The 27,943-nt window shown below is 44.4% G+C and overlaps 1 protein-coding gene across 2 annotated transcripts; it reads right to left on the reverse strand.

Annotated features, from left to right (window-relative positions):
• Positions 1–147: 147 nt before the first annotated feature.
• Positions 148–27,943, reverse strand: GART (phosphoribosylglycinamide formyltransferase, phosphoribosylglycinamide synthetase, phosphoribosylaminoimidazole synthetase). Of its 2 annotated transcripts, none has more exons than XM_088461669.1 (22): positions 27,798–27,943; positions 27,282–27,428; positions 23,678–23,773; positions 21,195–21,369; positions 20,723–20,834; positions 19,881–19,949; positions 19,070–19,195; positions 17,460–17,547; positions 17,067–17,152; positions 16,416–16,584; positions 15,959–16,190; positions 14,215–14,309; positions 13,586–13,695; positions 13,058–13,256; positions 12,671–12,922; positions 12,083–12,235; positions 11,733–11,936; positions 10,784–10,933; positions 4,418–4,548; positions 3,942–4,083; positions 2,059–2,174; positions 148–1,048 (listed from the first exon to the last, which is right to left on the reverse strand). In XM_088461669.1, exons 2-22 carry the CDS (start codon positions 27,424–27,426, stop codon positions 836–838), a joined length of 3,063 nt encoding a protein of 1,020 aa, XP_088317795.1. In that variant the 5' UTR covers positions 27,427–27,428; positions 27,798–27,943; the 3' UTR covers positions 148–835. The 2 variants fall into 2 exon arrangements, with proteins under 2 accessions (XP_088317795.1, XP_088317796.1); XM_088461670.1 differs by lacking the exon at positions 27,798–27,943 and adding an exon at positions 27,657–27,757.

Raw genomic sequence — 27,943 nt, forward strand, 5'->3', positions numbered from 1 at the left:
AGAAGTTGCCCATAGCAAAGGATTGATACATCTCCCCCCAATGTGATAAAGTCCCCTTGAGAGAAGGTGGTTAGATACTTGGTTAGCCTAGTCACAGGCTTTCCTTCATAATAGATATTCAGGAGAATAAACATACATACAAAAGTATACAGAACATGGCTTTATTAGGGAAATGGGGCCTTAGAGGAGGACACAATATAACATGTAACAGTAATATCAAAATGTAAACAATGCTAAGCTAGGCTTAATTACTGCCCACATTCACCTTCTACAAGATCATTAATCCTCCTATTACGATGCAATGAACCTTCAGGATCCATCTTGTGCTGCAGGACCAGGCCAGGCCATGGCTACTCGGGGGGTAGACTTGCCCATTGGTTGGGGTATATTATTATACAACAGCTGGAGAAGGCACCAGATTAGACCCCTGTTAGCTACATTGGCTATAAGTACTAATGCAGCATCATTTCCATATAGACCAGTAAGTGCTGGATGAAGGACTACAAGAATACAATGATGTGCCTCACCCTGGTCCACGCCTGCACACTCTTCCCAAAGCCCTCTACTCACAGCCCATTGCCGGCTTATATGTGTACGCGGTCAGTACTTACAGTATAACAGCCTTCAGTGCAGTTAGCAGCTGGACATTTATCAATTACTGTGCCTACAGCAATCCAGTGTGTTCTGGAGACCATGTAGAGCACAGGATCTAAGCTGTAGGTCCTAGGCCCAGTCTGTTTGAATCTTCCCATCATTTGTCATTTTAAAAAGGCACCAACATGGGCCGACAACTGGGAATGATGAGGATCGCAGTGCAATACGTGGCTTTAGGACATTATTCGGCCAAGCTCGGGTTAGACTGGTTCTTCTTCCAGCAGAGCTTGCCGTCTGTTCCTAGCTCCACGGCCCCACTGGCCACAAGCTGCAGGGCGGCTGGGAAGGCTTTGTGCTCAGCCTTCTTTACCCGCTCAGACAAGGTGTCCTCTGTATCCCCAAGCTCCACCGGAACAGGCTCCTGAAAGATGATGGCCCCGGCGTCAACTTCCTCCTATAAGAGAGATTAGGCGTTAGACAAAAAACTTTTCACAGGAGCATAAGCTGCACAGATGTACAAGCTATTATACCAGTTACTGCCTTTTTTTTTTTTAATTCTAATTATCTTGTTTCTAATTCATATTAAAATTATTTTGCTTAAAGATTGTGACGCTGCAGCTCATCAACCCCCCCCCCCACCCCCACCCTACAGCGAGTGGCAATAAGTGAGCGGGAGAAAGGAGCACACTGCGGTCACCATCACATTTGTTACTGAACTCAAAAGACTGCATCAAACTCTGCAATTTAGTTTCAGGTGACGTTCACAGCGTCAGAGGCTGTGCTAGAGTGGGAGGGCCCACGTGCACCTCTGCCCGATGCGCCTCCCCCGCCCCCTTTCCTCTCACCAGTGCATGTCCTCAGTAGGCGCTACCATTGTCTAGTGCGTATGTGCCGATCTCTAGGAAAATGCTGCCGTCGCCATTCTCTGCTGCTGGAGGGTTTCATTTTATTTTTCTATTTTTTTTTTTTTTAAAGGCACAAGTTAAGCGACAGAATCTTTGCACAGAGAAGTCTCAGATCATCCCCCCTCCCTACATCACCCACCACTCAGACAGAGAACCGGGCAATCGGGTCTTTGGAGACAAATGTATTAAACCTTCTAAAGAGTGGCGAAGTTGCAAACAGTCAGCTTCTAGCTAACATATAACAAGTACTATAAATTCTATAAAATGTAAGCTAGAAGCTAATTGGTTGCTATGAGTAACTTCTAAAGAGTCAAGAAGCGGACAGATGTAGAAGGCTTGCTACATCCCATAGCAACCAATCAGACCCTAGCTATTATATACTAAAAGGTGCACACAGTCTCTCTCTGTAAGGGGGGGGGGGGGGGGGGTCTCCCCACATATCTCTCACCAATAGAGGAGCTCCAGCCCCCACAGGAAGCGACGACTGGCCTCTAATCACTTAGGAGACATAATAAAAGCAAGTTGCTAGTGGTAACAGTACAGAGGCAGTGATACTTACAGCCACAAAATGCACAGTACAGCCAGTGACTCTCACTCCGGCTTCCAGCACCAGTCTGTGTGCATGGGCTCCTTTAAATGACGGTAGCAGGGACGGATGAACGTTAAGGATCTTCCCTGGTGAGAGGCAGGAGAAAAGCGTCACTACACTTCAAGTGAGAAATAATCTGAGAGAAACCACTAAACCGAAGTTAAATGTTGGGTTAAATAAAATAATCATTTTCTAAAATAGTTTTGTATACAGTGCATCTGGAAAGTATTCACAGCGCTTCATCTTTTCCACATTTTGTTATTTCACAGTCTTAATTCCAAAATGGAATAAATTAATTTTTGTCCTCAAAATTCTACACACAATACCCCATAATAACATCGTGTAAAAAGTTTGAGATTTTTGCAAATTTAATAAATAAAAAAAAAAACTAAGAAATCACAAGTACATACAGTAAAGCTGCATATATACATATATATATATATATATATATATATATATATATATATACACACATATATATACACACACACACACACACGATTTAGTAAATGAACGATTTTAGTAAACGATTGTTCATTTTTTCAATGTAATGAATGATTTTTTTATTTTTTTTTTAACTACAAATTTTTTTTGCATATTCCCCTACTGAAAATCGTTGAGTTGGTCAGTCTGACTGAACTACAAACGTGAACGCGCATGAACGATAATCGTTCGTTTTAACTCAGAAAGTGAACGATTTTTTTACGATATCGTTAAAAGAATCGTTGTGTGTATGCACCTTTAGTATTCACAGCCTTTGCCATGAAGCTCAAAATTGAGCTAAGGTGCATCCTGTTTCCACTGATCATCCTCAAGATGTTCCTACAGCTTAATTGGAGTCCACCTGTGGTAAATTCAGTTGATTGGACATGATTTTGAAAGGCATACACCTGTCTATATAAAGGTCCCACACTTGACAGTGCATGTCATAACAAACCAAGCATGAAGTCCAAGGAATTGTCTGTAGACCTCCGAGACACAAATCTGGGGAAAGGTACAGAAAAATATCTGCTGCTTTGAAGGTCCCAATGAGCACAATGGCCTCCATCATCTGTAAATGGAAAAAGTTCGGAACCACCAGGTCTAAACTGAGCGATCGTGGGAGAAGGACCCTAGTCAGGGAGGTGACCAAGAACCCGATGGTCACTGTCAGAGCTACAGCATCCTCTGTGGAGAAAGGAGAACCTTCCGGAAGCAATCCTAAAGCAATCCACCAATCATGCCTGTATGGTAGAGCGGCCAGACGGAAGCTACTGCTTAGTAAAAGCACATGGCAGCCCGACTGGAGTTTGCCAAAATGCACCTGTAGGACTCTCAGACCATCACTATGCGAATAAGAAGCATTTGAAGGTACAAAGTCACAGGAAAAGACTCTCGGCACTACAGAGTCACGCCATGGCATGTCATGACTAGAAGGGCTGTTTAGTGCGCAAGGAGGCTAGATGTATGTGGACACATCTGTACAAATAGAGGAACAATTCCTACAAGGGTCCCCACACGGTAGATTTACACCCATAGCTCTCCGCACCCTAAAGTGCTGTACTTAATCAGAATGGGATCACTGCCAATGGCTAGTGCAATTTGTCACAGGAAGGAAGACAGAGTCACACGGAGCTCCCGCGTTGTGTGTGGCGCGACTTGTAGCGCACGGAGGATAGATCATGTGGACACATCTGTATAAATGATTTAAGGATATTACAGATGAGCTGGACAGGTGTATCCAATCCAATGCATGCATATACGTCGGCTCATGTACTGGTCGTTTACAGAACACACACACACACACACACACACACACACACAATAAGCTAATGATAATGTCAGGTTTAGCTGACCACTAATTGTGCACTCACCGTTCCACTGTCTGACAAAGGGTCCAGATAAGATTCTCATAAATCCGGCCAGACATACAAACTCAATGGAGAACTCATTGAGGACTTTGTCCACTGCGCTGTCAAATTCTTCACGACTTTTGTACTGTTTGTGGTCGATGACCTGGAACGTAGGCAATTAAAACTCACACTTGAAAAAACAAATGTAAAAAAAAAAAAAAAAATTACCCCTCATACATAAACTGTGTGGTTCTACCTAAAACCCAAAGTTCTAAAAGGTCTGCTTTTTTTCCCACTGTGGTTATAAAATTTAGCTGCTGTATCTGGCAATATAACAAGTAATGTAACCCAGCAAGAAGGCATCAGCAGGAACAGCCCAAACAAACCCTGGGTGCAATGCGTGAGGACCAGCACAATGTGACAATCCAAAGGGTTTGGAAGAATAAAGCACAAACACCAAAACGATGAATATAAAATATAAACATAGAATATATCACCTTTGTTGGAATATTGGCCGCAGCTGCTTTCTGCAGTCCTCCCACCCCAGCCTTGTTGGATATTACCAGGGCAATATAGGCGGCACTGCTCAGAGTCTTGGTGCTCTTAATTAAAGCTTCAAGATTTGTACCTGGCATTAAAAAGCAGACAAGCCAATTTTATCATCATCTATTATTTATATAGCACCACAAATGCCGCAGCGCTGTACAGTGAGAGTAATGGTCTCTCACATCGGTGCCTGCCTCGTTAGGGAATTTACACTGTAAGCTCCAACACACACACACACACACACACACACAGCTAACTGACCTGGCAGCAGGGTTTTTGGAGTATGAGAAAACCGGCACAGACATGGGGAGAACGTACAAACTTCACACAGCTAAGGCCCTAGTCACGAATATAATTTGTGACTCTAGTGCTGAGGCAGCAATGCTAACCACTGTGCAGCCCCAATAATTGGTCTACACCAATATTCCTAATTTGGCTGCATTTGCAGCGTGTACAAGATGGTTGCTGCATTCAGCTTTTACAGCTCAAAAAAAAACATTACTGGTAAACCAAGATTTTTGTACTTACCAGTAAAATCAATTTATCCAATTGTGTGGGAGAGACTGAAGTATACTGGTGTATAGATGGTGTTGTGTGGAGCCTGGCATATTAAATCTTAGCCGTTTTGAACATTGTTCTTTTTCCCCCTCTAAACCCTACCTGACGTCAGTTAAGTTTTAGCAAACCCAAGCAGATACGAAGAGGCGAGAGAAACAGAAAAGGGGGAGGAGAACCTTCCTAAAAAGGAAAGGACGGAACACATCCCGACAAATACACAGCAAACAACCAAACAGCCGGAACCCGAACAGAAGATAATCAAAACACCAGCAGAGGGAGGACGTCGAGTGCCCGTAGAATTATAGAAAGGATTTTTGTACTTACCAGTAAAATACATGTTTCTCCTTCATCCACAGGGTGACAGTGGGTACATTCCAAAGTTGTCCTCATCGGAGGGAGAGCGCTGTGGCTTCAAAAAGCATCTGCTGACAAAACCAGCCTCTTTGGACGAAAAACTGCAGAATTTTTAAGTGTTCATGGAAGACCAGGTGGCAACCTGAGAAGTAGATAGAGGCCCATAATAGGCAGCCCAAGAGGCGTCTAGAGACAGAGTGGAATAAGCCAAAACCCTGGAAGGCACTGGTTTGGCGCAACCAATGTAAGCCTGCTGAATTACCACCCGAACCGACAGAGCTACAGTTTGCTTCCAGGCCAGCCAACACCGGTTATGGGAATCGGATGATAATAAAGTAATCTGTTTTGCACAAGGCCGAAGTTAGTAAAACCGAAGGGTCCGTACCATATTCAAAGGGTGATCAGTGTTCTTCCCAGGCTGTTTTATGCAGGTGCACCACCCGGTAAGAAACAGCCTACCATCCGGAACTTTGGGAGCCTGCAAGTGGGGACAGTATCTGGGAGCTGTATAAAAAGGACCAGATCCTACAGACTTTGCAGCTTTTTCATAATCAGACGACTGGGCCTTTAATTAGAAGAGAATTAATATATAAAATGTTATTTCAAGTTTAAATCATTATAAAAGGTCAGGGTTTAAAACATATTATTGGGAAGGCCCCCACCCAGCTACTTGTTGATACCACCTGGCTGGAAACAATTTCTGGGGAGGACACTGATGACCAAAAAAAATCTTTGCTGGGAAGAATCGGAACCACAATAGGTTGATAGATGTGGAGACGACAGTCGGCAAAAGTAAGGTTATGTACGGAGCTCTGCCCGGTTGTCATGAAAAACCAGATAGGGATAGCGACAGGACAAAGCACTTCGCTTGGACACCGTCCTGGCGGAGGCAATCGCTAGGAAAAACACCCTCTACCAAGTAAGGTATATCAAGCCCATCGAGTCAAGCGGTTCAAAACAGAACACATTGCAAAAAATACTCCTCAAGTCCCACGGAACCGTGGGAGAGAAATAGAGGGGTTGGAGGTGGAGGGCCACCTACATAAACATCTGCAACTCAGGAAGCAAGGCCAAGCGACGCTGGAAAAAGATGGATAGTGCCAATTCCTGCACCTTTAAGGATCCCAGGTTCAGACCTGCCTCCAGAAAACAAAGACAGGAGAGACTAAACCCATTCCGCTTGCATCAAGCAACATAAACCCACCAAATGCGGTGGTAATGTTTTACAGAGACTGTCTTGCAAGCCTTCAGCATGCACAGAAACCGAGAAAAGAAGACTCTTTGTTCAGGGCAGTCATATGTGGTCGGAATAACAGCCTCTAGAATACCCTTCTCCCTCAAAAAGGCAGTCTCAGCCACTCTGTTAAATGCAGACGAGGTAAGACGGGGTGGACAAATGGCCCTTGTTGCAGCAGATCTGGGTAATGTGGAAGAGGCCATGGGTCATCTATCAGAATGCCTTAAGTCAGAGTGCCCCGATTGACGTGGTCAATCTGGAGCCACCAGAATCACCAGTTGTACGTTCCCAATTGATGCATTTCAGAACCCAAGGAAAAGGCAGGAAAAGGAAGACCTGACGAAAAACACATGGCACAGAGCATCTGCTACCAGAGCCGCTGGGTTTCTCGTTCTGGAGCAGTAAAGAGAAAAGTTTGTGGTTGTATTTGAGGACACCATAAGTTCAACTTTAGACAACCCCCATTGAGCCTGGAAGATGTCTTGGTGAAGATCCTGATGGCTGAGGTAATCTGCCTACCAATTTTCGACCCCGGGAATGAACACTGTCACTATGGTCGAAACATGACTTTCTGCCCATCAAGAGGACGCGTGTTGACTCCCTCATGGCCAAGGGACTCTTCGTACGCACTTGACATTGTCAAACTGGACTTTTACCAGATGCACCTGCAGGAGCTGTTGAGCTGCCACAAAGCATTGAATATTGAGTTCCAGGACTTTGATGGCCAGCAACGCTTCCTGCTGAGACCAAAGGCCTTGAAAATGATAATGGAGAAGCACAGCGCCCTAGCCTCGAGACCGGCGTCCGTCGTGACAAACACCCAATCCCAGATCGTGAATGGGCAAATGTCAAAGACGTTTAATTTCCAACTAACAGAGAAAGGATAGGCGAACTACTTGGGACAGGTGGAGGAGAGAACCCTCCAACTTGGAGAGAAGGTCCAATTAAAGATCCAGAGAGTGGAACCTGCCAACAGGACTGCCTAAAAGGAGACAAGCATCCCCAGAAGTGGCAGGCAGAAGTGGACGGAAACAGCTTCCCCCCCCAAGAACCAGCAATACAAGAGACTGAATGACCCAAAATCTTGTCTGGTGGTAGAAAAATCCTCTGCAAGGTCATATCGGACAAAATTCTTAGTAATAGTCTCTGAGAGAGTCAGATTGCACTTTTTAAATTCACATCCACCCATTAGATGAATGTGTGATGTGTTAGAAGGACAGGAGAGTAAAGTATGTTTGAAGTTGGGGCCTTTACCAAGAGATCGTCGAGCTAAGGGATGGTCATTACACCCAACTAGCCACCATTACCACCATCAATTTGGTAAACACCTTTGGGGCGGGAGAGAGATCGAAGGGCTCTCGTACCCTACAAGAGGATACTCCAAACACAGGTATCAGAACAAGTTTAAAACTAGTTTGTTTAAGAAACAAATATGATGCACGTCCACATTAGGGGTCCCTATGTGGGTTGGTTTCCCTGAAGGTCCGATATCCAGGTGATGGTAAGGCCAAGACTAACCACACCCTTGGAGTTGCCATCCCTGGTGGACGACTGATCCCAGTGCCCTCAAAACTGCAACTTATCCAAGGGTCAAAAGGAGCAAAGAAAAAAAAAAAAAAAAAAAAGAAGGACAGAAGACTACCTTAAAATTGACAGAGGGAGGTTAAAAAAATAAAAAAAACAACACAACACTTACCACCTGTGGCCAAAACAATTAGATCAGCTCTGGACCAAACAAAACCTCTCCTGAAAAAGGAAGGGCTTCTAGAGGACACTTGGATTCAGCATCCACCTGCATGCCAGTTGCCATAGGGCCTTTCCAGGAGCAATGGCTGAAGAGCAAACCCCTGGAGCAGACCAGGCTTGTCTCTATAGCTACCTCCTCCAAAAAAGTAGTGGACTCCTTGATGTTCTCAACCAGAGGAAGAGGAGTGATTGAGTGAAGGCCATGTACAAGGAAATCCACCACCTTACAAGTATTTACCCAGGTCGAAACCAGAATGGAAGCTCCCGCAGACACATAGCTCGACTTAAGATTTTGATCCTACCTGTCCCAGAGCAGTAGTAGAACCCGGCACTAGGAGGGTAGTCTTTTTGGACAACTGAGAAACTATGGGATACTAATGGGGTCGACTCCCACTCGGATCGGTTCATGGTCAGCAGGGAAATCTAACATCTGCATATCTGGAACTTGCAATTTGGATGCATCCATGCGGTGGACAAGTCCTCCAACTGAGGAGAGGAAAGAAAAGTAACAGGTTGTTTACGCTTCCTCTTGAAGAAAGACACCTCCTGAGTGTCAATGTTGGAGATGTTAAACACCTGGCGGACACCTTGAGCATCACCTGCGTCGTCTTCTGCAAAAAGATAGATCCAGGACCGATTCCTCCAGAGTACAGGTTCTCAAACTTGGTCCTCAGGACCCCAAACAGTGCATGTTTTCTAGGTCTCCTCACAGAAGTGAAATAATTAGCTCCACCTGTGAATCTTTTAAAATGTGTCAGTGAGTAATGAATGTACCTGTGCACCTGCTGGGTGACCTGGAAAACATAACCTGTGTGGGGTCCTGAGGACAGAGTTGGAGAACCACTCCTCCAGAGGTTCCTAGAAACTGACTCTTGAGGAGTGCACCATCTGGACGGCTTACTTGAGCCCCTGGAGGAAGAGCCCAGTAGTCTCTCAAGAGAAGAGGGGCCCGGTACCAGACTGAACAGAGTTGGCCAAACCTTGAGCCCAGGATGGCTCAGTCATCTGAAAAGGAAGGCCCTGCTTGTGTAGGGATCCCAGAGGAAATAGATAAGGCAAGAGAAGCAGGTACTGACATACAATAATGACAGAGTTCCTAGTAGGTTAGACTGTACAATAACAACCATCTTGCTGAAATAAGCGGTCCCGTGCCACCTGGCTAGCTTAATAGACAATGTTGAGTGTGACTATACATTAAAACATCCATCAAGTAAAACACACAACCCCAGCGCCATATAGGAGGAGTGGAGGGTAGAGGAGGAGGAGTGGTAGCCAGGCTCAGGGTGTCCGTGATGAGTGGGGCTGCCGGGAGTCAGAGCTACATGAAGCTGTTGCTGCTCATACATCCTGAAAAGATGGTGAACAGTCTGCAGGCAGCTGTGCACTGAAGAGGGGGGAGGCTAACCGACAGGCTGCTTGTCCAATGGGAGCCTCTCCCTTCCTGCGTGGCTCCCAGTGCAGTCCCTGAGCCTGCCAAGATGGTAGCCAATGCTAAGCCTCGCTCCCAACTCAGCTATAAGCCAATATGTAAAGGCCGCTTCCCCGCGGCCAAACTGTAACTTTAATAGTGTGCAGAGCCGTCCTTCACTAGCCACAGAGCGGATCCTACTCACCGCTGCTGTTCTGCTTCCGGTGTCAGCGCTCAGGGACCCAGACACAGACCTGTTGCAGCTGTGGCAAGTCCCTCCAGAGGCTCACTCGATGCAGGCAGACTACGGCAGCACAGAGCCTGCCAGACTGCTAATAGGATACTGCAGCCCCTGGAACAAACGTCAGGGCTCCAACAGGCACTTAAACTAAATGCAGGTCAAATGGGGTATAATGGGGGAGGAGCCTTATTCAAATCAACTACTGCTGGCCATACACGGTAAGATTTTCTGTCCAACCATCCAACTAGTTGAAAATCTGGTGCTGTATGAAACCAAATGACAATCAGCAATTTGCTCCCAAACACAGGAAAATGGACAAAAACTGTTTGTTAAATATTTGCTCTAAACAATTTGTTCAAACTTGTGTGAACAACCATTTTAATCTATTTTATGGCATTTAGGAGCAAATTGCTGATCATCAGTTACTCCCATACGTTACCAGATTTTCATTCCAACCAACCAACTAGTTGGATGTTTGGACAGAAAATCTTACCGTGTATGGCCAGCATAAGTTTTTAAGTGCCAGGCTCCACACACCATTCATCTATACCCCAGTGCACTCCAGTCTCCCCCCAGTGGATGAAGAAGAAATTACCTCTATAGGGAAACTATTTGTGATCAGTCAGCTCTCTAATAGCTCTGTCCCCCCAACATAAGCCCTACTAGCAACTTACACAGATACATTTCTGCTACTAGGGAGCTTTCAGAGAGCCACAAGTTGGAAGCATAAGAGTCATACAGCCAAATACAGTGCAGCCAGGTTAAGTCTTTACCTGTGCCGGAGATGAGGACGGCCACTCTCACTTTACCCTCCCCGGCCTTGTCCGCTCCATCACAGGCAGATGCAGAGACATAGTTTTGAGGCTGCGATTCTGTCCTGTGCAGAGCCGCCATCAGATTCTTTACTTCCACGCTGCAGGAGTCTAACGAAAAAATAAAGTTACTTTAGGGGTCACCCAGTGGAAATTATGAAGGTCAAAAAACACCTTCATTACATTTCTCTATGAAGGTCACCAGTCAGATCTGGTCTATGGCTACAGCGACAACATAAATAAGCAGCAATAATGGTATTCAATAACCGGAAACCATCAATGCTTTGGGTAACTTTCTCTCTAAGGCTTGATACATTTCCCCCCCAAGACCTAATCAGATCGGACCCCAATCTCCACCAAGCATGCGCATGGATTACAGATTAGGTGGATCCATCAAATAATCCACCTGGGTTCCCTGTAGATGTACATGAACACAGTTTAAAGGTCTTTATATTGAAAGCTCAGAATAGCTGTCCAATTGGATGAGACAAAGGGAGAATAGGCAGCCAGTATACCCCCATGTCAGCCCCACCGTCTGCTCTCTCCATGCGCTGCTCCGGGGCAGATAACTCTGCTCCTTATCACATTGGTTGAGGACTTCACAGAATCATGGAACCCAGCAGTGCAAGAGTTGTCCTTGGGAAGGGACCACATAATATAGGGGAGGAGGGAGAGAACACCATGGTAACATTTCAAGTATTCGACAATGTTGTAAAAAATAAAATGAAAAAAGGAAACAAAAAAACATTAGATGAAGCCTTTTACAACAGATTAAAATAAAATATCCTTGTCAGCTTGATCTTGTGTTGGAGACGGGGGAAGGATTCTTTACTGATGTATACAGATAAAAAAGGAACCCAACGTACATGGTGGATGAGTAAAAGGAAACACTTATACTGAGAACGCAGACCTTTAGGGCATGGGGTCACTTCCCCGATAAGCCACGCTTCTTCTGCTGCCTGCACCTCCTTCAGAACCTGCTCAGCGAGTCCCTTCTCCACCATCAGTACTGCGCCAATCCCACAGTTAAAGGTCCGTGTTAGCTCCTCCTCCGACAGGCCTCCCTCTTTCTGCAGCCAGGAAAATATTCCCGGTATCCTCCAGCAGAGGGCGTCTAAAAAACAATACCAAGAGTTACGTACAAGAGCCTGGAACACAGAAGCTGCAACACTGGGAGCATCGGTACATGGAGAGCAGCAGCCCTGTGTAATATCAGGGGTTCCCTGAGCAAACCTCAGCCACTGTGCTCCTCTCACTCACCCAAAGTGACTCCAAGAGATGCGGGCAGGATCCTGGGAATGTTCTCCAGGAGCCCACCCCCAGTGATGTGAGCGTAAGCCTTTACACGGCCGGATTTAAGAATGGGTAAGAGGGTCTTGCTGTAGATTTTGGTAGGGGTCAATAAAAGTTCTCCTGTAAGAGAATAGAATAAAAGAAACGCATGGCAGATTGGGGAGACCATCACAGGGCAAATGCTCTGCAAGTAACATATCGAACAGGGCATCATTAGAATGACTATTAAAGAGAGAGCACATTTCCAACAGTGTCTGGATAGAAGCCAGACTGCAATTACAGCCAAGGGCAATGGTATGGTATGAAACTGTATCTAAAACTATGGGGGAGATGTATCAAGTGATGGAGAAAGATAAAGTACCAACCAACCAACTCCTAATTGTTACTTTACAGTCGGTTTGAAAAATGACAGGAGCTGATTAGAACATTATCTCCATCCACTCTCTCTCCAAGGCTTGGTACATCTCCCCCTATGTATGTGAAGAAATTCAAAATGTGTCATGTTATTCAGGGTAACTGGGAACCACTGCACAGCGGAGAATGACAAGGCCTCACCCAATGTCCTGTCCCCACACCCAGACGGTGCTGGTGAGGAAAGCTCCAGCCCAGACTTCTCAAGCACTTTCCGGACCAGGCTGAAGCCGTTGCTATGAACACCCGAGGAAGAGACGCCGATAACCAGGTCCCCTGCCGTGATCCTCTCCAGATGCGGCAGCATGTGGCCCCTCTCCACTGCACCCACAGCAAAGCCGGCTAGGTCGTAGTCGCCGGGGGCATACATTCCCGGCATCTCGGCTGTTTCGCCACCTACAAAAGGCAAAAACGGTATGTGAAGAGCTTCCATGTAATACGGGCACAAATAAAGTATTAAAAAAAAAAAAAATGAAAATAAAATATGGGATTTTAAATGCACTAGGGGGGGAATTCAATCTATAGCCTTACCGAGAAGAGCACATCCAGCTGTTTGGCAAGCTCTGGCTATACCGGAGACCACCGATCCAGCCACAGTCACGTCTAAGGCCCCACAGGCAAAGTAATCCAGGAAAAATAGAGGCTCGGCTCCCTGCGCCAAGATGTCATTCACGCACATAGCCAGTAGGTCCTGCCCGATGGTGTCATGCTTATTACATGCTTGTGCAATCTGCAACGACAATGCATTATAGCAAGGGTTTGATTTCTGAAGAAAATAGAAATAAAAAAGGTACTGGAACAAGGGGAGGGGGATGAGTCAGTAATACCCCCAGAGAACACACATCTGCACAGCATAGTGTCCTATTCACTCTCCTATTTAGGCTCTCCACATAATAGGGATGTATGTGTTACTGACTATTGTATCCTGCCTCCCCCATATAACAAGAGAGGATGGAGGTCAGAGATCTACTTTTTGAGCGCCGGAGTTTCCATGGACTTTGCTTTAAACAGATTTACTGTAGCTGCCAGTTACCATTGGCCAATTCATTACCGCTTTACCTTCACTTTAGTTCCTACGCCGTCTGTCCCGGACACTAGTATGGGGTCGGTAAATCCTGCAGCTTTAAGGTCAAACAGGCCGGCAAAGCCTCCAAGCTCCGCATTGCAACCTGTTGGAAGAGATTAGGTCACAGCTACATAATAATAACACTACAAACAGCCGCATACATCATTAAATTAACGGTGCATTATAATATACTAGTCTTTAATACAACAGTCTTCCAGCCACGGGGGTTGCACTTGTGTTGTGGCTCTGTCACACACACACACAAAGATCTATTGATGAACAGAACACTGTCTGTACTCTGAGAACGGATAGTGAGCATTACCCTAAAGCAAGGGTAAGCAACGTGCGGCACTCCAGCTCTGTAGAACTACACATCCCAGCAGGCCCTGCCAGTTTTAGCATGCCCTGTGAGCAAAACTGTGGCAGGGCATGCTGGGACATGTAGTTTCACAGCAGCTGGAGTGCTGCACGTTGCCTACCCCTGTACTAGAGTATGCCCGCATCTCTCCCAGTGCAATGATGGGGGCTTTATGTTGAATGCACAATAAAACAGGGCAGGGACTAACTTGTCTGTCCAATCTAGCTGCAGTCACTTAGCTCACGTACTGTACTTGAACCATACCTGGTCTAGCTGTGGCTTTAGCAAAAGGTTTAATTCTCTGCACAAGATTGTTCCCAGCCCCAATATCCACACCGCTGTCTTTGTATGTCAGGGACCTGGCAATAGAGAGAGCACACACTTATAGGATACTTTCCTCTAGTAACTGTCCCACCACCCTTACAAAACCTGGAGAGGTGCAGAAATAATATGGCGTTTGTATAAATTCCGTATATTACAAATATATATTTAAAAAAAAAAAAAAACGCAAGACCCCTGTCCATTGCGCCATTTGGCTTCTTCATAGGTTGCCGGAGATCTAATCACCAAACAGGTAATGCTACCAACGTTGTGGTGAGAAGGTATCGCCTCGGGTTCCCAGTTACACTTCGTTGACCATATAATGGACCCTGCCCAGGCTTATTGAGGTCAGAAATAACCAGCAACCATAGTATTATAAATGCCGGAAGTATGGAACCAATCCTAAGGCTCTGTCTGCTGAATGCTAAGCAAGCCATTGATGAGACTCAGCCAATCCAGAAGCAAACCCTGTATTTGATGCATCTATAGAGCTAAAATTAGTTCAAAAGGGCACTAATGACAGACATCAGGTGGTGACTATCCTTGAAGTTAATACCCTTGTAAACTTTCATATATAAAATCGGATGAGCTGTTGATGGAATAATGCCCCTCAGTCACCTGCTGGCTGTTCACCCAAGCACATGGAATATACACAATACTCCTAATTTACCATTGGCCAGATTGTTATCTAGTTTTATTTTTCCTATGAATTGGAAATTGTATCACATTCGCCATTATTGCACCACCCCTGATGAAGTCCAAGACGAAACGCGTTGGATGTACAAAAATCAGTGTCCACAATACTGTAAAGCCATAACTGGTATGAGCTTGTGTGTCTTTTTGGAACAGTAGAAAGGGTCCATTTACTAAGCCTTGGATGGAGATAAAGTTCACAGAGTACCAGCCAATGAGCTATCATTTTTCAAACACAGCCTGTGATATGGCAGAAAGGAGCAGATTGGCTGGTACTTTCTCTGTTCATTTTATCTCAATCCAAGGCTTTGTAAATAGACTCCACAGAGTGGCATTACTCCATCAAGCAGTCAAAGTGGTATCAGATCGCCAGCTAAACAGTGTATATGTGACTATGATAGTGATCTGTATTGTTGAAAACTAATAAATTTTTATGTATCACATTGAGTATAAAGTAATGGGAAGTTATAATATATATAAATATATATATATATATATATATATATATATATATACACACACACACACACAATCTCTATATATACTGGCGTATTCTACTGTTTATCACGATTTCTTCCATGTTCATTTTTTATGCCCCAATTAAAAAAAAAAAAAAAATCTTAATTTTATTGAAATCTAAAATAGTAATTTAATGAAAGGTTAAAAAAAAAAAAAATTGTGTAGTAAAGACAATTAATGTAGAACTTACATGATTTAATAAATAAAACCATGAGTATAAGAGAATTGGGTCACGACTTCCTATATACCGAAAAGCACATCACTTCTAATCCCAGGAAGTATGAGTGTTTCCCCATACGTGTCACCTCAGGGAGCTTAGCGAAACGCATTAGTCAAAATGAAAATCCATTTTTGTTTTTAATCATTTATTAATTTAAAAAATTATACAGCTGCACCGACCACCACTACAGTACATCAGACCACGTGTAGACAGGGTCACGAGATACAGTTTCATCCCCGGTCCTCCAATACACACCTGTGCTGCTTGAGATAATCTATAGCTCGGTAACCTATATCCTTTCTATAAACTGAGCCAGAAAACTTTATGGCTTCCACGCCTTTGTTTGCTCCTTCCAGAGCAGATACCAGAGACTTCCCAATAGAAGTAACCGTAAGAACACGACCACCGCTGGTGACCACCTTGCCATCCTTCAGCGCTGTACCAGCATGGAAGACCTCCAAACCCAGGTCTCTGGCTTCAGCGAGTCCTGGATCAGAAACCAAATGAATGAGCCACATAGCTGAGAAAACACAACTTTCTAGAAATACACAATACAACAACACCACAAACGAAAATTAACCATCTTTTTCTGATCACAACAACTTGTTAAAATAAAACACACACAAAAATATATAAAAATAACTAATCAACCTATGCATAGCAACAAATACACAGGTCACAGAACATTGTAAAAAAAGACACCAAAACTTACCAGTGATTTCCAGGCCCTTGGCATAATTACCAGGATAACCCCTGCTGGCAATAACCACGGTAACCGCAGCGTGGTCCTCTAGCCAGACAGGCATAGACATGGCAAGCCGGCCATCAATGGTGGCCTGGATAACCTCATACAGATCACTCTGAAGCAGCGGCAGAATTACCTTTAAACGTTAATTGATACAAAGTATTTATGAGTTTATTTCACACAAAAGCTTTGATATGAAGAACAGGCCATGTAGCACCTGCCAAAGATAGAAAGTGTAGTTCACTACAGAGCAGGTCCCACTTCAATGCAGGTTTTTGTGCATTAAGTTACAGAAGTAAGCGATGGCCCAACACAGAGAGACCAGTGGTACTATGGTGCCCAATGAATGCCCATCGCTAATCTTAGTCCACAGTGATAGTGCGTTCAGAAGGGTGAATGGGCAGGGGACTATCATAGCGAACAGCATTGCCTAGAACTCTTCTAGCCACAAATATGTAAATAGTATTAAAATAAAAAGTTATATCCTCTAGTCTGCAAGTTCCCCGGATACCCCGAACCCTAAACCCAAAGACTGCAAGGTTAGGGTGTTACAAGCACATTAATACTGCTCTAGTTCAATCTGGCCACATAACCCACTCAAAACACCGTGCCACGTACCTGACATTCCGGGTCCCCAAATCGGCAGTTAAACTCAAGAACCTTAAACCCCTCCTTTGTACACATGATACCAGCATAGAGAACGCCTGAAAAACACATTATGCACAGGCTCACTCACAAAGACAAACTCATTTAGCTGAACTCGATTTGGTATGTACACAGCCACACACACACACGATACCCAAGTACTTATACAGTATAAAACAGAAGTACAAGCGCGGGCTACACTATTTAGCCCTCACATTTTTGTGCTTTGCCCCCATTCTCTCAGACACACTTATGATGCCAACAGGTAGGCTGACCCTGCGATGGGCTAGTGCAGAGGGACCAGCTCGTTTGCGCTCACTCAGACTTAAAGAATGACCCCCGCGACACTCAAAAGGAAAAACTCACCGATATATGGGGAGCCTTCTTTGCGGATTCCATCAACTGCTGTTTGCAATACAGAGTCCCGGATCTGGTCTAGTAATTGCTTGGAAATCTAGCGTGGTAAAGAAAGAAAGTTAAGCTGCAAATCCACTGTACTAGCTGAAAACGACTGCACGGCTACGACATTGTAATGGTTGTTTGTCAGTCTGTGATGAGCCTGCACTGAACGAGCAGTCGTTCAGTGCAGGCTCATCCATCATCTGCAAACATGCATTTATAGTCAGGTTGTCCAGCTTGTTTGTACGATGATAGATGTAGGAAACGACCAGAGGGCGCGCGCATCACTTGTAGTTTCCGACATAAATGTGCACGATTTGCAAGCGATTGCACGATAACGCTTGCAAATATCGCTATGTGGATGGGCACCATTAGAGATACTGTAAATCATTTCCCATATCTGCAGACAAACACTATTCCATAAGTTCAGTCCATCTCCACACAGGGGGCTTATGTAATCGGGTGCGACTTGCAGCCGCTGCTTGAACTCCATATCTTCCCATATTTCACACAAATACGCTATTATCTGCTATTACACCAAAAAAAGCTGCTGGGTATTCAATGCAGCTATAATAATCAGCTTGTCAATTCGCTCAATAGGACAGAAGAATTCATGCTATGGATAGGAAAAATGATACTTTGATATTTATTTTGATACCGGCCGGGGTTTTACCATTGTATTTTCTATGTTTTGAATAAAAAAAATTTGTATTTGTATGTTTTTTTCGTAATGTTTATTGAGTATTCCCTCCAATTAGAAAGCAGCAATCAGGTTATTGCACAGAGTATTTGATGGGCGCCAGGTTTCTTGTGCGTTTTACTCTTGTACGGAGAACACACAGAACTGAACACAATGGAGTATGAGGATTATGGCATAGGACAGTGTTGGCTAACCTTGACACTCCAGCTGTTATGGAACTACATAACCCAGCATGCACTGCTACAGTTTTGCTATTAGGGCATGCTAAAACTGTGGCAGGGCATGCTGGGATATATAGTTCCACAACAGCTGGAGTGTCAAGGTTAGCCAACACTGGCATAGGAGGACACAATTTGTCAGACAACCAAATGAAATATTATTTAAAAATAAAGTTGCCTCTGTAAAACACATAGGGGGCGATTCAATTCAGCGCAAATTGAATAGCGTCGGGGGAGAGCTTCCAGAACTATTCAATTCAGTGCACTGTGTGGTCGGAGAATGCCGGTTATCGCGCCTTAACAAGGGTGTTAAGGCGCGTTAATCGGCATTCTCTGACCAAAGTGCCGGGCACAAGGCTGTTAGCGCTGCGCTAAGAAGTAAAACAGCTGCGCGCCCGGCACTTTGGTCGGATTTCTCCTCGCTTCCCCGGTGAGGTGCGAGCAAAAATCCTTAGCGTGGCCAAACAGCGCGGTGTATTGAATAGCTGCGGGAGCTCCCTCACGTCGCTATTCAACATCGCGCTGAATTGAATTCCCCCCCATAGTCTGGGCTGTAAGGTCTATAAAATCTCAAACACAGAAGACACGGCCTAGACGAAATCTTCTAGCTCAAATTACATTGCATCATTTCAGCAACATATTCCAGAGCTAGGACATACCTGAGGGGCTGGACAATAGGCTCCCATTCCCCCTGTGTTGGGACCTTTGTCTCCATCCATCAGTCTCTTGTGATCTTGGGCTGGTGGCATTGGGGCAACAGTGACCCCATCGGTGAAACACAGGCACTGCAGGGGGCAAGAGGCAGAGTTAGAGATCCCACTACAGAATGGACGGGAAGCAGGGAGAAAGTTTGGGATCAGCTTTAGAGACCACAGTAACACCAAAGGCTGGTTCTGTGGCTTCAAGAACACAAGACAGGTTGTAATAGTGTGTACAGCAGGAGACAGGACTACTTGTACTTTTGCACGTCTATACCTAGTGCACTGCGTATGTATGTATGTATGCACAGAGCCGTAACTAGTCTTTTTGGTGCCCTGTGCCAGAAAGAGCATTGGCGCCCCCCTCATTTTTCAAAGGGACATAATGCACCCAAAAAAGGGCCATGGCTTCATGGGGAAGGACCAAGGAAGAGATAAAAGGGGCCAGGAGATGCTGGGGATAAAATAAGAGGAAGCTACAAGCAAGAATGATAATATACATAAAATTTGACAGGCCGAAACAGTGCCCCCTGACCTGTGGTGCCCTGTGCGATGGCACCGGCCGCACTACCCTAGCTACGGCCCTGTGCATGCATGCATTTATACACACACACACCTAGTGCATTGCACGTTCATACAAGGCCATATATTAGGTTACTGATCAGACAAGTTCCAGAACTAGGAGAATCAGACAATGATGACATTGGCAGTGACTCTCGTCTCTATGGCAGAGGAGGGTCGGGGGCCAAACGCAGGCAGCGATGATACGTACAGACACTTCTTCGCCATCCAGCAGCTCTTCAACAACCACAGTCTCCCCAGCTTCTCCAAACGCCTTGTCCTACATTAAGAAGCAGGGATTATGTCAGCCATGTTATCTATAGCAGTAGAAAGCCACGTTTCCTGCCTCAGCATATCTGATTGCCTGCCTAGGACAAAGCTTCATTCTCTTTGCTGGTAAATGGAGACATTGGTGAAGATTAGTTCAGTTTCCGACACCTACAGAGAAGATCCCAATAGTGTTGGACCGTATATATAGCTTTAAGACATACTGAAGCAAAGGATTAACCTTACACGAACATATGAGATGTCTGCCATTAACGGTTTTATTGGTTGATATGCAGGATATGTTCTGCCCTTATTAATGATAGATTAAACATGAACATGTGTCAGTTACATATATCTCCCCCTGGTAACCTATTCAGGTTTAAAAAGCTACATAGTGTTCAAAAAGAAACTTCCCTATTATTATGATAATCCTTTATTTATATAACAGTGTTTCTAGAACAGTCTATGTCCATATAAAGTGCCAGTTGCCCATCTTAGGGGGTATAATAAATAAAATGCAGGCTTTTAGAAGTGGAGTTTTTGCCCATAGCAACCAAATCAGATTCTACCTATTTTTCCATCACCTTCTAGAAGATAATAGCTATAATCTGACTGGTTGCTATGGGCAACATCTCCACTTCTAAAAAACCCGCACTTTAGTAGATATACCCCTTAGGGTTTTTGCAGAGGAACCCTTTGCCCCATGCGTCAGGCAATGCACGAGGTTACTCTCTGCAGAACATCCAGGCAACTAGACGCATGTAACCTAGAGGCCTAAACACTCACCTGCATGATGTCATGTACAGCTTTACAGGCCTCCTCCTTGCTGCTGGCTACAATCACACCCTTCCCAGCAGCCAGGCCGCTCGCCTTCACTACCAGAGCTGGGAAATCAGCGCTAGAGAGAGATAACTGAGATAAGCAACCGAACTGCCTGCACGATGCCCTAACCCTTTATAAATGGACGTCTTAGTCAAATACAAGATTACATTTAAAAATTACAGGAACACAGTTATCCTCATGAGTTACTAAAATTCTGGGCGCTTTTTTTTTTTTTCATTTACGTAAGCTGGATTGCACACCTTTTTTATGGACTTGTTTTATACATACACACAAATTTGCTTTATTATTACATCCTGCTTAAATGGAAAAGTGCTTTTCCCTGCAATAGTGTGGACCATGGTCATTACACTACACTTACAGCCATTTATACCAGCAGACTACATGCCATGCAGCAATGCTTAGTAGTACTGATCACCTAGTAATAAAGTTGCAGGCTTTCTTTGGATCGGTGAAGGATTTCCACTTGGCTGTTGGGATGCCATGACTGTCCATAAAGTCTTTGGCAAAACTTTTACTGGCCTCCAGCTGGGCAGCTTTTGCACTGGGTCCAAAACATCTCACACCGGCCGCTGTCAAATCATCAACAAGACCTGGCATAGAAGGAACATTCCATTATAAATCAGTGTATACAGACAGAAATATGGCTAAGCTAGACAATAAAAGTGTGCGTTTGTCCATTATGCGTTTTGTACCTAGCACCACCTAAATTTGGCATGGTGGTGTAATTTGACCAGGATTAGGTTTTTGCCTAGGTTTGAACTTCCTCATGCCCACACACTGTCACACAATCCCATAAAACCGGGACATTCTTAAATTACACAGGTTCTAGGGCTGAGGGGCTGGCTTCATACACTGTCACACATTCTCATCTCGTTCAAAGTGCTGTGTTATATCACTTTTCTAACAGTGTGATGAGGCCATGATCTCCGTTGGCTGACGAAGATTTCCTGGCCTCTTTTACTCATCTGCCGTGGCCGGCTTGCGTGTCCCCGTGTTAGCTCAGCCAGACCGAAGGGATTGCAGATGATCCGATGCAGAGTCCTTGGATGCAGCTCGGATTAGTAATGCACGCAGGAGGCATGACACCAGATTACAGCTGATAACATGTTAGCAGCTGCGATAGCATATCTGTCTGCAGATGAATCACCCCCTCTGTCCAGCAGAGAGTACTGTAACGCAAGTGATTTGGTAGCTATACCGATTTCTGTTCAGATTTCTGTTCAGTAAGTCTGCTCCCAATATACCCCAATCCCACAGTATGAGAATACGCTGCCTGCACGGTCACTTACTCCTAATGTGCATAGTTATAGGCAAGGATAAGGTAAAGAAATGTAGGCTGCAGATGTATTTCAGGGTCCAGTCTTGAACCTGGGCAATGGCAGGTATCCCAGCTGGCAGTGAATATAAGCTGCAGATGTGTCCTCATACATTCTTGCTGCAGTTGTGCCAAACAGTCCCTCTTGACACGCCAGGTCCTGAGCAACCCTGCTAAATATGTCTAAATCGCAATGTGATGCACCAGGAGACTGTGCTGATTAACATGATATGCGACACTCGTATATCTGTGTGCGACTAAGGGCCGTATGCAATTATGAGTGAAAAGTCCGCTGCTGGACTTTTCGCCGTCATCGGAGGTTTTACCGGCCAAAAACTTATCGCGCGCTTCCCCGCATATCCCCGTATTCAATTGCAAATGTGCGAAAACGAGACCCGGCGAAACGTAAATCGGCGAAAAGTCCAGTCATTTTTGGGGAAATCATCCTGACACCTCCCTAAAGATGCTCTGATATTGGGGTTCACTATAGGTACCCCCGATTAGCCCTGCTAAAGGTATTTGGGGTTTTTAAATGCTGTCATAGGCGCTATTTACAGTCTTTGAGCAAGGGGTGAAGAATAGCATTTTGCAACCTTTTTTTGGGAAAATAAGTAGTCCCATCAAATTTGGGGTACATGAAAATGGGTGCAAGCGTATTTAAAAATGGCTAATGTCAAGCATTAAAAAAGCGCCAAAAACGCACCTTCAACAAGCACCTGCCATCAAAAATACTCCTCCCCCATACTAGCAGACCCCCCCCAAAGACTATTGCGCTAGTTTTTGAGTTTGTACCCCCACTTTGATTTTTTTCCGCTCACATTTTCAAAGTGCTTTTTGGTGGTGTCCGTTGTGGGGGGGAGGGAGGGGTTTGTGCTCTTTTACGCAGTTTGCATCTAGGGGGGTGTACAAAGGGTACAGAGGGGTTTCTGCACCTCTTCATCCCAATTTTGCATTTTTTTCGGCCGGGTATTCATAGGCGAAACTGTTTCGCCTAATACATTGTATTGTGTTATTGCACTGGCGAAAAGACGCCAAAATTGAATACGGTGATAAATGAAATAAGCGAAAATTACGTCATCGGTGACAAAGTTTCGCCGAAAACGGGATTTCGCTCCTAATTGAATACGGCCCTAAATAACTGAATCAGCATGCAAAGTGCTACGATGCAGCAGCCGCGGATTTTTTCCACGCCAAGTTCAGTTGTGCTTCATTTACAGACCCAGTCTCGCAGATATACAAGTGTCGCATAGCAAACCAATCAGCACGGTCTCCTGGTGCGTCCTATAATATCACGACAAATGTATTTTCAGGGGAAAGAAACGCTCGGTGCTAGCAGTTGTATAGGACCTGGCGGCTCCCTCGCACCAGGAAACTTACGCCACATAGTGTATGCAGGCTAGTTGGATGAGGAAATATCTATTCTGTATGCCCTTCAGATAAGCAGTTTATGGGTTCTCAATAAAGGCTCATGCAAATGAAGTTCATGGTGAAGCAGCAACTGCCAGTAAGTAAAGCTTTCTTCTTTATTACAGGTCACCTTATTAGCACTAAGGAACAGCAGGTCAGTATGAAGGCACAATTACCTGCAGCTAGAGGAGCTTCTGGACCAACCACCACCAGTGTAACATTCTTGCTCTTGCAAAACTGGATGAGTTGGAGATGATCACTGGTCGGGACATCTACAGAAGAGGAAGTCAACAAAATCAAAGCAGCAAGTCACAGTAACTAATTGTAAGGATGCCTCAGGAACGCTGGTTATTATGAAGCACTAGGTAACACAGCCTCCAGCCCATGTATTTGGTGTAGACACGCTCCAATGACATGTCTCGGGATACTTAGGTGATCTTACACAAGACAAGCTCAGCAGCACATTGGATGAGGAGGAAAAGCAGTGGAGCTTACCCTGACTATGTGAGCAGGGAAGGAAAATATTTGCTAATTATGTGAAGGATTTGGGGAGTGCCAGTGTGTGGGGGACATGTGCGAACATGCCTCCCACCTTTCCCGATTCACGGATATTGGCGTGGGGCTTCTTTTGCTTGGAACTTTGCCTTTAGAAATTTTGGCCGGTATGCGAGCGACATGAGGGCAAAGTCTAAGTGCATTCTGGGAGTTCTAAGGGGCATGTGAGGGGAGTAAAATGAGGGGGGGGGGTCTTAATAGCATGCGGGATGGTCTGTGTGACATGTGAGGAAGTCTGAGAGGTATGGAAGGTGCTATTAGAAAAAAACTTGGCTGCGCTCAATTCATCACACTAGGTATATTATGAACCACATTATACTGAAAAATATAAAAAAAGATATTTAATATGGCAATATTGTACACAGATAAAATTATTCAAAAACTATGTGGAACATGTATGTGTTCCTAATAGAAAATACATACATACATATAAACAACATATAATTAATATCAAAAAAGAATAAAACAAATTGAATGAATAAAGTCAGTATTCCTGGTCATATTATTTCCAGAAAAGGAATGAATAAAATGTTTCTCTTGAGTATAGGTACACTGTATCTGTGGCAGCTTTAAAATAGTGCAGCAATTAGATAGAATGTTGCTATTATGGTAACACGGAATGAGCTCACCCGATTCTGGTAGAGATAGTCTGTGATCTGCAGATCAGGAGTCTCAGTATTCCACGTGTGATGCTGTGTATGTCCTAATACTTGCAGCGCGTATTCTTCATGTATCCGTCACTGGATATCAGAATATCTCCCTCTCGTCGCAGGAGCTCTCAGTAGTATTGCTCCGCTCCGTATCAAGTGGTATGTAGCTACTGATGGAGCCGCCGGCCGGCCCAGTTGTATGATCCAGAATTAGACCAACTTTAACCACAAGCTGCTTGTGGACTTCCAGAGAAGAGCAAAAAGACAGCAGGTGTCCCACTGAGTCACAAGCTGCTTTTGCAGACAAGTTGGAGCCACACACAGCAGGAGCCTGCAAATGAGCAGAGGCCTGGGTGAAGTCCACAAGCAGCTTCTGGTTAAAGTTGGTCTAATTCTGGATCATTAAACTGAGCCGGCATACACAGGACATATTAATTATATGTTGTATGTATGTATGTATTTTCTATTAGGAACACATACATGTTCCACATAGTTTTTGAATAATTTTATCTGTGTACAATACTGCCATATTAAATATATTTTTTACTATAGTGTAAAGACAGTGTGATGAATTGAGCGCAGCCAGTTTTTTTTCTAATAGTATCTGAAGTAATCACACAAATTCTTCTTTTTGGCAGCAGTCTCTTCTCACACATCAGATCATCTAGGAAGCGCTATCTTCTTCAGTTTTTTATATAGGTATGGAAGGTGGTCTGAATGGTATTCAGGTTAGTCTGAGGGGCATGATGTGGGGTGATCTATGTAATATAGGAGGTCTGAGGGGCATGTGGGAGAGTTTTATGGGAAGTGGGAGTCATAGCACATGCAGGGGCATTTCCTTTGCAGACAGTGCAGCATGATTACACAATGGGCAGCACAGAGGGTGTAATGGTTAGCATTACTGCCTCACAGCACTGAGCTTGTGGGTTCGATTCCCACTACGGCCTTAACTGTGTCTGCGTGGGTTTCCTCCGGGTGCTCCGGTTTCCTCCCACACTCTGCAAATATCCTGTTAGGTTAATTGGGTCCCAAAAAAAAAAAAAAAATACTAATGTGTATGTGGTAGGAAAAATAAATTGTTAGCTCCACTGGGGCAGAGACTGATGTAAATGGTCAAATATTGTCTGTAAAGCGCTGCGGAATTTGTGCGCACTATATAAATAACCAAATTAACAAAATATCCCGAAAGCATCCTGCAATAGGATTGAATATGATCATTCAATAGGATAGAAGAAAAAGGGTGGCTCTAAAATGAAAAGGTTTAAATCAAAATATACTCAGCCCTTCATCCACTAATTTACATAAAGATTTGTGGAACTACAAGTTCCAACATTGCAGCTGGGGCACTCGGGGTTCAGACCAACTGACAACTTCGTATAAATAAAAAGGTGATTAAATGAGGGGGTGGCGGAGGGAGTCTATTGTGTTCTTCATTTAAATATTCTTAGATGTATTCTCTATGTATAATTTTAAATACTTTTATACCACAGATCACAGGACGCAGTAATTAAGAAATTAATGGGAATGTGACCCGCACATGTCCGCAGCAGGATGCAGGGCAGCTAATCTAGTTAGCTTTAAGTTTTCTCCAGCACCCAGGAAATCTAGTACATGCACTGTAGGAGTTAGGTGGGCTGATCTCATGCAAAGTCCAGGAGTTTCCAAACAAAGGATTTACTTTTTATTTTGTAAAATTTCCCTTTTCAACTGTCCCAGCATCTTTACTGTACCAGTCAATCCACAGCAATCTGTTCCAACCCCAATATACAAAGAAATTTGTGCAGCAAGACAGCCAAAGCACAGGGGGTCAACTTTGAACACAATGGTGTAGCTGAAGAGTCAATACATAAATGGGGAGTGAGCAAACCAACAGGAGGAAGCATGACCCCAGGGGATATATTTACTAAAGTGAGAGTTTTTAGAAGTGAGGTTGCCCATAGCAACCAACCATATTCTACCTAAACATTTAACTAGCACCTTCTAGAAGATAATAGCTAGAATCTGATTGGTTGCTATGGGCAACATCTCCACTTCTAAAAACTCTCACTTTAGTAAATATACCCCCAGGAGTGAACGAGAATAAGAGACGTGGCGTATTTATCAAAGCATTCAGGAGAGATAAAGCACTAATCAATCAGCTCCTGTCATTTTCAAATACAGCCTGTGAAAATGACAGTTAGGAGCTGATTGGTTGGTACTTTATCTCGCTCCACACTTTGATAAATACCTCCCTTATATTGATTCAAATCACCAACACTCCATTTATTGTATGCAGGTCAGTAATAAAGAGTTGAAAAAATATATTTAATTTAAAAATCAGCTTTATGCGATCTTGAATAAAACAGTGCGTATGTTCAAAGTGATGTCACCACGACAACCGCACAGTGCAGCTGCAATCTGTCTAGCGCTGCCTAAACCAATAAAAGCAGACACCTGATTGGTTGAGGTCACACAGCACTATCTGCACATTGCAGCAGGTATTTAAATAACTTCCAATGAGTCAAGAGACTGATCAGCCCTTAGTATTGGACTAGAGAACAATTAAACACCAGACTGAAGGGAATGTGACGCTTACCTGTATTTGAGATCTTTCCACTGCCAGCAGTACCAGCATTCCCCGGCGCTACAAGGATCTCTTTGACGTGGGCAGACTGTGCCAGTTTCCAGACTAGTGCATGCTCCCTGGCTCCGCTGCCAATCACCAGAACAGTGTCAGCCATCTCTGCAACACAGGACAATACTTTATGAGGAGCATGAGGAGGCAGGTCACAAGGGGGAAGCATGATGGGTGATGTACTCTGTGCATGAAGAGTTACATTAGTGAATAAAGTCTATAATAGATTAGCACAAATGTGCATGTAGTTACACAGCTGAATAAGGTCTATGACTGACACACTCAGAACTATTAATAATTTATATGCTTTTAATTTCAGGGGAATGCAAGTTGCACCTTGTGCACTGGTTTACTTTGCCACAGAAGGTTATGACAAGTAGCAGGAATAGGAGCCTGGAGCAAAGTGCCCGGTGCACAGAGTCTGGTGAGTCAGAGTGGGCTGCAGGGAGAATAATAGTATTTAAATGGGATCGTTACCTGGGAAGACAAAACTCCAACTCTATCACTGAGCAGAGACACAGGGAGACCACGTGGAGCGCCCGACCTAGATATTCAGTTTAAACCCCAGTCCAGGATCCTCTGCGCCCCGTGAGAGCTGACGTCAGGGCAAAGCCCTGCCTCCT

This window comes from Taudactylus pleione, unplaced genomic scaffold (assembly GCF_031769625.1).
Source record: "Taudactylus pleione unplaced genomic scaffold, aTauple2 ptg001086l, whole genome shotgun sequence".
Lineage (NCBI taxonomy): Eukaryota > Metazoa > Chordata > Amphibia > Anura > Myobatrachidae > Taudactylus > Taudactylus pleione.